The sequence below is a fragment of the Megalobrama amblycephala genome, linkage group LG8 (assembly GCF_018812025.1).
Source record: "Megalobrama amblycephala isolate DHTTF-2021 linkage group LG8, ASM1881202v1, whole genome shotgun sequence".
NCBI classification, from domain to species: Eukaryota; Metazoa; Chordata; class Actinopteri; order Cypriniformes; family Xenocyprididae; genus Megalobrama; species Megalobrama amblycephala.
Window position 1 is genome coordinate 9,592,447 of NC_063051.1, and position 13,632 is coordinate 9,606,078.

A 13,632-nucleotide genomic window follows, 5' to 3' on the forward strand; every position below is an offset into this window, starting at 1 on the left:
ACATGGGGGTGAGTAAATTATCAGGAAATTTTAATTCTGAAGTGAACTAATCCTTTAACTTTATTTCAGACTGCCTCGGCTCATTCCACAGCCTCAGTACACAGATCTTGTGCATTCCTAACTTTCAAACGCTCCGTCAGAGCTGTCTCTAGTGTGTAAGCTCCATAAAGCTCAATGTGATTACATGCTGGGAGAGTTTTTCTTGTTAGTGTAAGTGTTAACAAGAGGATAGAATCTGAACGAGGGCTGGACATAATCTGACATGAATATTTGCCTCGATTAATCCTTGGTTCAAGGTGTGTGTGTGTGTGTGTGTTCTCAGCTCTGTATAAATAGGTGAAAGTTCATTCGCGTGAACTCCTGGTGTATGGTGTCAATGAGCGAGTCCGAGTCTGCGGTTCTCTCCACTGTACCGTTCACTTGAGAGGGGGCGCTGTGCTCTGGTGTGTAAGTAAATGAGTATGAACTCCTGAAGATCAGCCCGTCCAATCGGATCAGAGATAAGGGCACTGTGATTGGTTGTCTCACCCATCTCCACTCGCCACTCAAAATAGACACATCAGGAACGACACACAGCAAAGACCTGGAGGACCTGAGGTGGACATATATTATAATTACAGTCAGATTTACAAGTTTGCTTTGATTATATATATATATAATTATATATATATATATATATATATATATATATATATATATACACACACACAGTGGGTAACCTTGGCCAGATCTGTGCCTTGCCACAATTCTGTCTCTGAGCTCTTCAGGCAGTTCCTTTGACCTCATGATTCTCATTTGCTCTGACATGCACTGTGAGCTGTAAGGTCTTATATAGACAGGTGTGTGGCTTTCCTAATCAAGTTCAATCAGTATAATCAAACACAGCTGGACTCAAATGAAGGTGTAGAACCATCTCAAGGATGATCAGAAGAAATGGACAGCACCTGAGTTAAATATATGAGTGTCACAGCAAAGGGTCTGAATACTTAGGACCATGTGATATTTCAGTTTTTCTTTTTTAATAAATCTGCAAAAATGTCAACAATTCTGTGTTTTTCTGTCAATATGGGGTGCTGTGTGTACATTGAGGAAAAAAATGAACTTAAATGATTTTAGCAAATGGCTGCAATATAACAAAGAGTGAAAAATTTAAGGGGGTCTGAATACTTTCCGTACCCACTGTATGTGTGTATATATAATATATATATATATATATATATAATATAATGTATGTGTGTAAATAATAATAAATATTTCCATCAAGAGGTGCATCAATTTTGGTCAAGATCTTGTATTGACAATGCAAGAGGTGAGCACTCTGTAAAGTCTCCTCCAGCACATCCCAAAAACTTTCAATGAATTAAGGACTGGACTCAGAGGTGCCAATTCATGTGTGAAAATGATTCTTGAGCCTGATGAATCTTGGCTTTGTCATCCTGGAATATGGCCATTAAAAGTTTCACACTCCATCAATTAGGGTTAGAAGAACTGTTCCCAAACACATAACATGCTAGAAAACATAATAATCACTGCAATAATGATCCAGTCATAGACTGTATTTGCCTATTAAAATCCAAACAGCAACTTTTTGGCCGGGCAGTATATATATATTTCAGTGCAATCACTGCCACTGTCAAACTTTGACTGAGGTATTGATCTGATAAATGTTTTCCTCCTGTAACATAAGTTGAAGGAAGTTACACCTCACTGATTTGCAGTCATTTCAGTTGCAGATCACCCGCTGACCTTCCTGACACTTGACTACAGCTCTAAGAACCTCCCTACAAGGACCTGAGAGAGACCATCATTCCACTCCAGCCTGCTGAGACAGGAATGTCGCACCACGGCATCCCTGGAGCCTTGGCAAGGTGGACACAACATACTAAAATTATTGCACAGGGAAAAGTTTAGTACGTGCAGGAAATTTGTTTTGTGTCTGGCTATGAACTTGCACGCACCTGTGCTGTATTATTTACTACATGGTGACTACTTGTAATTTATAAAATAGATATTTCATGATTGGATTAGCCATGTTCAAAGCCAAAATATCTGCAATTTAAGTAAACTTGCAATGCAAAGCATTCTTAATGTACTTTCATCCTATTCAAATGTGATGCCTTGCCTTCAAGATTTTGACTAATGATCTGCAATATTTAGTGAATACAAAGATAATTATTATAATTATAATTATTATAAATTGTTTTTTGAACACTGTTGTCTTGTATCATATTGCTGTTGCATTTATTTATACAGCAATAAGCCACTATGGGCAGTGCTTTAAACTGCCTCCCATGTTTTAGGCACTTAGACACCACTTGATTGTGATAAACTCACTGTAATCATGACCTCAAGCGGCTTATACTGTTTTGGTACAGTAACTAGCCTCCAATTAGCACAATAAGAAACATCAACCACATTCTGTAATTAGGTGATGATCATGGCTCACTTAACACAACAAAATGCTTGTAAAATTTTGTCTTGTGGTCATCTAAAATTCTGTTATCTTCCTCAAAGATGTTTCCATGTGTATAAGTGTGTTTAACTTCCTTCCAGTCCTTCCTTGTGACATCTGTGCTTTATGATAAATGATGAGATCTGTGCTTTGCAGAGAAACACTTCAGACCCTAATCTTGTGTTACACAGGACCTCCTGTGGTTTACAAGAACGGTAAGTCATAAACTGAAAGGGCACAACTTAATACTTGGAACTTAAATAGCCTAAATAAGTTTTCCTGTTTTTATCTACTGTTTAAACAGTGTTGAAGAGTAACAAAAAAAATCTTACCAGCTAAATCGTGTGACAGCAGCTTAGCTGTTTACAAACACAGTGAATACTATAGTCTGTAAGTTATAAATAAGCAATTTTTTCCAACAATTTGTGGCATATCATGAAAAAAAAACAAAAAAAAAAAACTTTTCAGTGAACCACAAACTAATTCATTTGAGTCATCACACACTTTTAGGTGTTTCTTATTTGTGGCGACATAAATATTGTATTAAATATCACAGTTTATCACTATATTTTCAATTCAAATATGGGAGAGGTTTTTTAGTAGTTGTTTGTATGTATAGTGTAGCTTACTTCTTTTCTAAAGGGTGGTTAAAACTTTGAAACTATAGCATTCTGAACTACAATATACTCATGGTTTAGAGTATCTTCCCCAACACTGCACCAAAAATGAGGGCATGTAATCCAGCTATTTATGATAAATGCTAACCTGAACATGGTCTCTGCCTCCATGTCGCCGAACCAGACCTTTAAGTGTGGACTGAAGTTTTCTCCATGAAGCTCCAACATGGCTACATGTCCCCCTCCGTTTAACTAAATCACAAAAATCATGAACATATGTAAGTGTTTTTTAGGTAAGTAACCAGATTTGATCACAAACATTTTATCACTAGAAACAATTCAAATAACCTGTCAAACATAAAAGTATTACGCAATCATTTCTCCTGCTATAGAACCTTTTTGGCATAAAGAGTTCTTAAAAATTGAGTCAACAACCCATAGGGTCCTATATAGAGTGTAGCATTCAATTTCATTTTTAAAATTGATTAGAAGAGACGTAATGAGGAATCCTCACTGAGTGCATGATTTCTGACCTCTAGTCCATTGATCACAGGAACGGGGCTGATGGTGGTCGGGTGACCGGTGAGACTCTCACTGAAGGTGTATTCAACTACTTCTGTTCCAATGATGGTCCAACAGGATCCATCATTCAATAACACCTTATTACTTTCCTTGGGACACGGAGAAGCCTACAAGTTTGGAATCACATGAGGGTGAGTGAATGCATTTTCATATTCATTTCAATGTTCTATTAATTAAATATGCATATTTAAATGTCATTGCATGTGTTCACCTGGAATTGTACGATTTTTTCATTGGACAGGCAGAGGTACATGTGGTTGCTGTCTCTGAACTGGAAAGCACATTTATGAAGCTGAGACACGGGCTCATCCACGTCTAGACATGCATGCTGCTTGTTCACCTTGCGTATTACCTACAAAGAAAGAAAACCGCATCCGGTAACTATTCACACAGCTGACCGTTTCATCTTTTTTTTTTTTTTTTTTTTTTACATTTGACATCCCTTTAATAGAGAGCAACAGTGAGCCTCAACTTTTTCTCATTCTTGCTTTGGAAAGTTTCAGTTAAAAAAGAAATTAAATAGAAAATGGAATCTTATGCTTATGGATTGTACAGAAGCAATTAATCATAAGAGATCATGGTACGTCTATTATTAAACATTTATATGTTTTTGTTAAAAAAGAATTATTTTGTAAGGAAAAAGAATGAGATTTTTACTTCCAGACCCCTGCTGTTGAGAGTTCATATAGTGATGCAGATTTTATTTTTTTGATAAAAGTCTCTTCTGCTCACCAAAGCTGTATTTTTTAAAAATATAAAATACAGTAAAAACAGTACTACTGTGAAATATTATTACAATTTAAAATAACTGTTTTATGTTTTAATATAATTTAAAACATAATTTATTTCTATGATGCAAAGCTGAATTTTCAGCATCATTACTCTAGTCTTCAGTGTCACATGATCCTTCAGAAATCATTGAAAAATGCTCAATTATCAATTATTATCAGTGCTCAATTATTAATAATGGTTCTTTTTTTTATCAATGTTGAAAACATTTTTCCTGCTTAATATTTTTTTGGAAACTGTCATACATTTTTTTCAGAAAATCAGAATCTTTTGTAACAATATAAATGTCTTTACTGTCTTTAATTTAATCAATTTAATGTGCCCTTGCTGAATAAAAGTATTATTATTATTGTTGTTATTATTATTATTATTATTATTATTTTATATATAGATTTCTTAAATTTTTGAATGGTAGTGTATCATGGTTTCCACAAAACAAAACAAAACAAAATACATATTTTATTATTAAATAAAATAATAAATATTTCTTAAGCAATAAATCAGCATATTAGAATGATTTCTGAAGGATCATGTGACACTGAAGACTTCAGTTTTGATCACAGGAATAAGTTACATTTTAAAATATATTAAAACAGAAAACAGTTATTTCAAATTGCAATAATATTTGACAATATTAATTTTTTTACAGTATTTTTGATCAAATAAATACAGACTTAGTGAGCATTTTGGCTTCTTTCAAAAATATTACAACCGAAAAAACCTTTTGGAACCTTTATTTATAAGAGTAAAATTGTATAGTCCTCTTCATTTTTGTTCTCAGAAATCTGATATGAGCAGACCTAAAAAAAAAAAAAAAAATCTTCGCCCTTCTATCATGCACCACTGCACCTGGTCTCATTCGTCTGGCCCCCCGCAGCACCTGTGTACTGCACAATATGCCTGACTGTTCACCCTCCTCCAAAACTGCAGCTCACCCATCAAAAATCCTGCTGCATGAGGGCTTCAAATACACTCTTGCAAACCAAAACAATCCAGTCAGCGATTTCAAACAACTAAAACAACACTGTGAAGGTCTATTCTGTTTGCTAGTCTGCTAAATGTGGTATTCAAACGTTGTCCTTGGCATTTTGATCAAGTGCTTTATCAGCAAATTGTGACGCAGGTTGGTAGTAGACCAGCTTCCAAAAAACACCACAGGGATGGAAATTTGTACAGAAGAGACTTCAGAGACATGGGTGAAAAAATATAGATTAAAAATACACAGAACTTGCAGATTCAGTTCAACAAGGTTTTTTTTTTTTTTTTTTTTAAATAAAACACGCATGATTGGACACTTTGTTAGCATGCAGTGGAGCTCCAAGTTCAATCCATTAAGATTTTGTATTCTTTTTGAAGTACTTTTTCCATTTATTTTTCCCATAGGGATTTAAAGAAAGTCTGTGTTAAAGTGTTATAAGCCATGAACCAAGCCAATCAGCTACCAGATGAATCACAACACTACAAACTTTGGTTTGAAGCAAAATAGTTTTAGAAAATCAGACAAAGATGCAAAGGTACAAGACAGTGAACTTAACGGCTTTAGTGATGGAAAGAACTACAATCCCATGAAGCACTGCAAACAGCATAATCGAATTAAAAACTATGGAGAAATATAAAACTACTCGTTTAAAAATATTGATATATATATATATAGTTTCATGAAAAAGTATGGGAAGCCCTTGCAGAATCTGTGAAAATGTGAATAATTTTAACAAAATAAGAGATTAAAGATAAATAAGATCAATTTTTTTTAGTACTGTCCTGAGTAAGATATTTTACATAAAAAACTTTCTGAATTTGAAGATCAAGGTAAATTGTGCTTAATTTGTCTTCTGGGAAACATGCAAGTATCTTCTGTTGCTTCCGAAGGGCAGTACTAAATGATATTTATACAAGAAAAATCTTCATCCTGTTCAAAAGTTTTCACCCCCCGACTCTTAATGCATCGTGTTTCCTTCTGGAGCATCAGTGAATGTTTGAACCTTTTTTAATAGTTGTGTTTGAGTCCATCAGTTGTCCTCAGTGTGAAAAGATGGATCTCAAAATCATTCAGTCACTGCTGGAAAGGGTTCAAATATGCAAAAATGCTTGAAAACTGATGAATCTGCAGGACCTGGAGGATTTTTCTGAAGAACGGAGCTCAGTTTAACTGCTCAGGACAAACAAGAGACTCATGAACAACCACCACAAAACAAAAAAGCAGTCGTGGATCATCAGGTAACCACACACAGTATTGAGATTCAATGGTTCACATACTTATGAATGGGGTTATTTTAATAAATTCAGCTAGTTTTTTGTCTTGTGGACTATATGAAAACGTCTTTTATGTAAAATATCTTACTCAGGACAGTACTAAATAAAAAATAACATGCATTTTGTATGATCTCTCTTATTTTGTTAAAATATATATATATATATATATATATATATATATATATATATATATATGCAATAAACTAAATATATACATAAACAATATATTTTTAGTTTATTGCAAAATATGCATAAACATACAAACATTTAAGTATTTTGAGAGCGTAGGGAGATTGACTCAATTACATCAATTACATTTTTCAACTCTGATTGGTGTAATTTCTGTACAGCATCATGGGTAATGTAGTTTTCCACCAGGAATTCCGCTGTTAAACAGGATTAATCTGAAATAAAGTGAGCTGATGGCTTCAGCAGAAGCAAATACCATCCTTTAACAATTTTGTAGCTCAGAGTAGGTCTGTCTTTAAAGGTTCAAGTTATTGTTCAAAATCTATTTTCCTATGGAGAAAATGAATGGGGTTTTGTTGCACTCTATTCTGTTTGGCGTTGTTAGTGCAACAAAAATTACACATTTTACCTTAAATTCAACTCATATGATTAAGCTGATTGTGAATCATGTAATGGAAAGAAAAAACGTTTTATACTTGCATACATACCATTGGTGGCAGCGCCACTCCTGAGTCAGTGCATACCAGCTGAACCACACAGCCGTAACAGATGTAGCTGTCACACACGGTGTATTCACTATGAACACCTTGCATCTCCTCCACTATACGAACAGAGTTGAAAGACAGTAAGTATTAGGATATAGCGCTGTAGGGGGCGAGACAGAAAAATAGACCTTACTCTGACCAGGATTTGGCCTTGGGCGCTGTACAGGGGTTAAACCCATTTATGCTACATTTGTACCAGCTGTTGAACACATGTTGCTGACATTTACAATTGGAGCTTTTATAATGTCAATTTTTTGGGGGGGGAAATGTCATATACTGGATTTTACTCTAAAATGCAATGAGGCACTATAAGGGTTTGTGAGAGTTTATTTACGCAGGACGTCCAGCATGGAGTTTTGGACAGTTGTTTCTAGACTTGTTTGGGTTTCTTGTGTTTATTTAGCTACTGTGGTGAACGGTGAATTAGTCCCTATAACATAGAGTGGGTTTGTGCATATGCATGGGTGAACCCGGGTTAAAGGAAATACTTCCGCAAAAGGGGTTTTCCATGTCGTTAGAAGGTGTAGAATGAGTTATTATTATAATACTGTTAGGTGTGTAGTATATTTGCTATATTTTTTTTGAGAAATAGACTGTCTCTGCACATAAATGCATCATTTGCATGCAATTATTATAATGTTGTTAACCTTGTAAACATATGAATGTTATATAAAAGAACAGAGGGTTCACAAATGTGTAGTGTGAAGTCTTGAAACCTGACTACCCATGATTCATTACTAATGAGGATGAAATATGAACCCCGTGTTAGCAATTTCAAGTGTGAAAAGCTCATAATTTATAGTTTTGGTCAGTTAAAAGAAGTCAGGAAGGGCATCCGGCGTAAAACCTGTGCCAAATTAAAATGTGTCTGTGTGTGTGAAGCGGACCCTGCAAATGAGAGGGAATAACGCTAGGAAGATGGATGATCAGTTAAAGGAATTTGTTATTTTTAAACGTTGTTTCATTCAGTTATATGTATGAAGGACTGAGATAAAAAGCAATGCATCTCCAACCTAAAGTGACAGTGAAGGCCGTCCATTGTCTCGCACTGGCAACAAAAGCCCCGTCTTCCACCGCCAGGTAACGTGTACTGACCGTCTGCGACCGCAAACGGTTAAACAACGACACTTTTGAGCCTGAGGAAATACACACTGCAGAAGCAAACACACTTTTTAGAAAGTTACAACAGATTTTTTACAAAAACTAAAACTATGGGCAAACAAAGGAGGCGGCACAATAATTTAAACACTCACTGACATCTATGCATATACATTCAGACTGAGAAGACCGCAAACACAAATGACTGATATACTGTGACTAATGCCAGTCTGTTCTTTTTCTAGGACTTTGTCTCATTGTCCGTCTCTCCCACAGGATGGTGAGGAATTCAACGTCACTTGACTGCTGCTCTCAGATGTCAAGCGCCTCTTTCTTCCCCGTAGAACCTTTCTGTGGATCCAGTAGTCAATGTCAACAGCAGATGCCCTCTTAGTGTGTGCTTTAAGATCAAAAGGTTAGAGGTCAAATGTCTGAGTTCTGTGGCAATGGCTGCTGGGTGACACTATTTAGCGGCTTGACCCCACTTCTCATACACAAAGACATGGTAACATAAACTTACAGGGGTTTGGTTTCTACTCCGGTTGAACCTTTTACATAACGGCCCTTAGTCAGGGTAGACGTCATGTTGGATTTGATCCAAATGAGGGATAGATGAACAGTCCATTCAATATGTTGTACTGTTTTGTACTATGGGTGTCAACTGTTAACAACACTAACAAAACTAAAAGAAAAAAAAAGAAAAAAATTGAAAAAAAAAAAAAAAACATGGGAAACTGTGGGCTGTGGAAATTAGTCATGACCTATAACCCTAGAACTCAAACCCCCCATTTCACAGACAGGTCTTAAGCCTAGTCTCAGACTAAAATGCATGTTTGAGCTGTTTTAACTGAAAGCAACTTGCACTGACATATTTTAAAATATGTCAGTGCCATTGTTTTGTCTCAAGAAGCACATCAGTAATGCTTTTTTCTAAGGCACATTTAAAAAAAAAAAACACTTAAATGCCTAATCCTGTCTTCTGAGGCCTGTCTGTGAAAATAGGCATTAAACTGAATTCCAGTGGACTAAATGTCTATCGCTTACATCAAATTAAAGGGGTGGTTCATTATGATTTCACTTTTTTAACTTTAGTTAGTGTGTAATATTGCAGTTTGAACATAAACAACATCTGCAGAGTTACGACGCTCAAAGTTCAATGCAAAGGGAGATATTTTCTTTTAAAGAATTCTCTGTTTAAGGGCTGGTAGGGACTACAATGAGCTTCTTCCTGGGTTGGTGACATTACTAACCCTAAAATTTACATAAACCCCGGCCCTGAGAACATGCAACAAAGGTGGTGAGGCCATGTTGGGCTACTTTAGAGAAGAGGAAGAGTTGTTGTAGTAGAGTGTTGTTGTCATGCCGTCATTTTACACCGTACTGCTTCACAAACGAGGGTCAATTCAACGCTGGATTTGCACAAAAGATTAACATGATGGCACATGCTAGTCGACGACTTGAATCCACTAACCATTCAGAAACATCCAGTTGCATTCTAAAAGTTGTAACTTCTTCCTGAGTCTCTCCATCAGTGTCGACTCCGGTTTGAACAATGTAAGGCTGAACACCGTTACTGACAATCCTCATTTTGGCTGCGTGAGATTCTCCAGCTTTGTTGTTGTTCAGGAACCGAAGCACGAGCTGTTAAAGCTCCGCCCTCTTCTGGAAAGTGGGCTGGGAGCAGCTCATTTGCATTTAAAGGGACACACACAAAAACGGCATGTTCATGCTCACACCCAAATAGGGGCAAATTTGACAAGCTCTAATAAATGATCTGTGAGGTATTTTGAGCTGAAACTTCACAGACACATTCTGGGGACACCAGAGACTTATATTACATCTTGTGAGAGTGGGCATTATAGGTCTCCTTTAAATATAGATTTTCTGACAATACACAAATACACACATGCACAGACTCACAGTCAGCATTCTTCATGGACTGTCTCTTCTGTGATGGTTTGGAGATGACTTTAATGAGTCTGCTGTTAAACGTGCCGATTTCTTGCCCTCCGCTGTGAAACAGGTGTAGCAGCAGGCGAAAGTGCTTTCGTTTGTCTGTATCTGAGATATACAAGGTTTTGGCGCAGGCAAACATCTGGAAAAAAGTGAAACACAATTGAGTCAGTTGTTAACATTTACAAAAGTTCAAAAGCTTGGGGTCGGTAAGATTTAAAAAAAAAAAAAATGTTTTTGAAAGAGGTATCTTATGCTCACTAAGGCTGCATTTATTTGATAAAAAATACAGTAAAAACAGTAATATTGTGAAATATTATAATTAAAAATTTTTTTTTCCATTTGAATACATTTTAAAATGTAAATCATTCCTTTGATGCAAAGCTGAATTTTCAGCATCATTACTCCAGTCTTCAGTGTCACATGATCCTTCAGAAATCATTCTAATATGCTGATTTGCTGCTCAAGAAACATTTATTATTATTATCATCTATTGTGGAAGCTGTGATACAGTTTTTTTTTTTTTTTTTACCCAGAACAACAGCATTTATTATAAATACAAATCTTTTGTAACATTATTCGTTTTTACCAACTTCAATCTTTACTGATCAAATTAATGCATCCATGCTGAATAAATGTATTAATTTCTTACTGACCCCAAACTTTTGATCAGTATTGTCAGTTGAATACAAAGTCTTGAAAGAAATACTGTAAAATGTCTGTTTATATTTAGATCTCTGATTTTTCATAGCAGACTTTGCTATCTTGGCAAATCTGAACACAGCTTAAGACATTTTCTTTTTTTAAGAGGAGGCAAATGTGGGGTTTTTCCACATACAAATCTGAGAACTCAAATAACCATTTAATCTCATTGCTGTCTTGGACAGATATTAAAGAGATCTTGTTTGTGATTAGTATTTCCTGTGGGCAGGAATAAATCAACTCACAGACCAAGCCCATATTCTTTGTTCACCCAACTGCCCTCCTTACATAAACCTAGTTGTAATCCAGGTAGAATAAACATATGATCCCATCTCCAAATCTCTCTGTACACACAGCAGTCATGTTCTCTCATGAGCCTGACAGACTCTCTCCTCTTTGATCGCTGCGCTTTGGCAATGTCTCACCCTCTTGTCTGTCTGCTCCTCAAAGCTCAGCTTGAAACTGTCGGTCCGTGGATCAGTGGAGCTGTCCAGACCCATGTAACCGAAAAGCCGACAACTGGACTCACCTAGACCTGATGCTGTGTGAATATACATGGAATAATTAGATTGAATTACAATGGTAAGAATGAAGTCACAAGCCACTGACCTTTAAGCTGCTCCTGTCTGAGTTTCCATCCCTGTCCAGTGAGGTACACACAAGGAGGGGGACAGAAAAACCTACGGAAACACACAAACCATTATTTCTGGAATGAGACATGAAGAAAGAGGTGTGCAATAGTTTTACTTTCTGTAAATGATGTGCTGTGTGATAAAATAAAAATATGGCCAAAAACAAACGTTTGGAACATGGTAGATGATTTCTGTCTAGGCATAATCTGGTCCAAACTGGTTAGTCAATCTTCATCAAGCTGGACAGAACTGGTAGACCATCTTGGACCAGAAACAAACCAGCTTCCAAAATCCAGTTTAAAGGATTAGTTCACTTTCAAATTAAAATTTCCTGATAATTTACTCACCCCCATGTCATCCAAGATGTTCATGTCTTTCTTTCTTCAGTTGAAAAGAAATGAAGGTTTTTGATGAAAACATTCCAGGATTTTTCTCCTTATAGTGGACTTCAATGGCCTCCAGACGGTTGAAGGTCAAAATTACAGCTTCAGTGCAGCTTGTACACGATCCAAGATGAGGAATAAGGGTCTTATCTAGAGAAACCATAACTTATTTTCTAAAAAAATAAAAACACTTAGCAGTGTCTACACTTCCAGAATTCTAATAGAGAAGAAGAAGAAGAGAGCTAGTTCAAGATGAGCATTTATGGTTAAAATGTATAAAATTTTAAGTTTTTTTTTTTTTAGAAAATGAGTGATGGTTTCTCTAGATAAGACCCGTATTCCTCGTCTGGGATCGCGTAGAATGCTTTGAAGCTGCAATGAAAATGTAATTTTGACCTTCAACCATTTGGAGGCCATTGAAGTCCACTATAAGGAGGAAAATCCTGGAATGTTTTCATCAAAAACCTTCATTTCTTTTCGACTGAAGAAAGAAAGACATGAACATCTTGGATGACATGGTAAATGAGTAATGAGTAAATTATCAGGAAATTTTAATTTGAAAGTGAACTAATCCTTTAAGCTGGTATGATGTGATTTTTCAAGCAAAGATTTGAGTTTAGACATTTTCTCATCAGCTAAACCAGCTCATTTCCAGTACATTGTGTGTTTCGCTTCCTGAAAATGTTTACCTTTTCTCATTCCCATAAGACTTCTGAGCAACTTTGGCATGTAAGATGATCACTGATTGGTCAGGTCGGAATTGAAGGTATTGCCTCACTGAATCTCTGGTTACATTTTGCAACAATGAGAAATTTTGTTCCTCCCTAGTGATGCAAAAAAAAAAAAAAATTATTTTAAACTGGTAAAAGGGTGATAAATCAAAAAACATCCTCTCCAAAGTAAACTATCAGTGAATTTCTCAAAGATCTTATCATGGAATAGTTATTTATTTTGCGACACAATTTAAATATTGATATTACTGTAGAAAGTAGGGGCATTAACAGCCTTTTTGGCTGTCCTTTAGGTCTGTGGTGAGTTCTGCTGAGCTTTCTGACATTAACCACAGTAACAAGCAGCCTGTATGATTCAGTAATAGATATTATAGAGTTATAATGATAGATATACTGAAATAAATGCAAGTCATTTTTCTGTGGGTGCATGGGTTGAATGTGTAGACAGTGATTCAGAGATATTAAGATGACAGAACATGACACACTCCCATCATTTTTGAAAAATCACTTTGTTTTATAGAGCTGGAAAATTTGATACACAGATATGGGGAAATATATTTAAAAATAAATTCTTTTTATCCCAGAAGAATCTTATGATGCCTGTTTTATTAAAAAAATTAAGAAAGCATATTTTATGTTCCACAGAAGGATGAAAGTATCATGGGATTGGAATGACATTAGGTGAGTAAATGATGACAAGATTTTC

At 35.8% G+C, this 13,632-nt stretch overlaps 1 protein-coding gene across 1 annotated transcript in view; it reads right to left on the reverse strand.

Annotated features, from left to right (window-relative positions):
- The window catches only part of rbpjl (recombination signal binding protein for immunoglobulin kappa J region-like), a 19,784-nt gene continuing 6,152 nt past the window's right edge, over positions 1 to 13,632 (reverse strand). Inside the window, exons 3-12 of the mRNA XM_048199137.1 lie at positions 12,885 to 13,019; positions 11,790 to 11,860; positions 11,606 to 11,721; positions 10,446 to 10,620; positions 8,441 to 8,578; positions 7,371 to 7,483; positions 3,863 to 4,003; positions 3,603 to 3,758; positions 3,218 to 3,321; positions 1 to 592 (exon numbers count right to left, since the gene is read on the reverse strand). Of these exons, the coding sequence (XP_048055094.1) occupies positions 319 to 592; positions 3,218 to 3,321; positions 3,603 to 3,758; positions 3,863 to 4,003; positions 7,371 to 7,483; positions 8,441 to 8,578; positions 10,446 to 10,620; positions 11,606 to 11,721; positions 11,790 to 11,860; positions 12,885 to 13,019 (1,423 nt within the window). The 3' untranslated portion in view covers positions 1 to 318. The remainder of the gene's footprint in view (positions 593 to 3,217; positions 3,322 to 3,602; positions 3,759 to 3,862; positions 4,004 to 7,370; positions 7,484 to 8,440; positions 8,579 to 10,445; positions 10,621 to 11,605; positions 11,722 to 11,789; positions 11,861 to 12,884; positions 13,020 to 13,632) is intronic.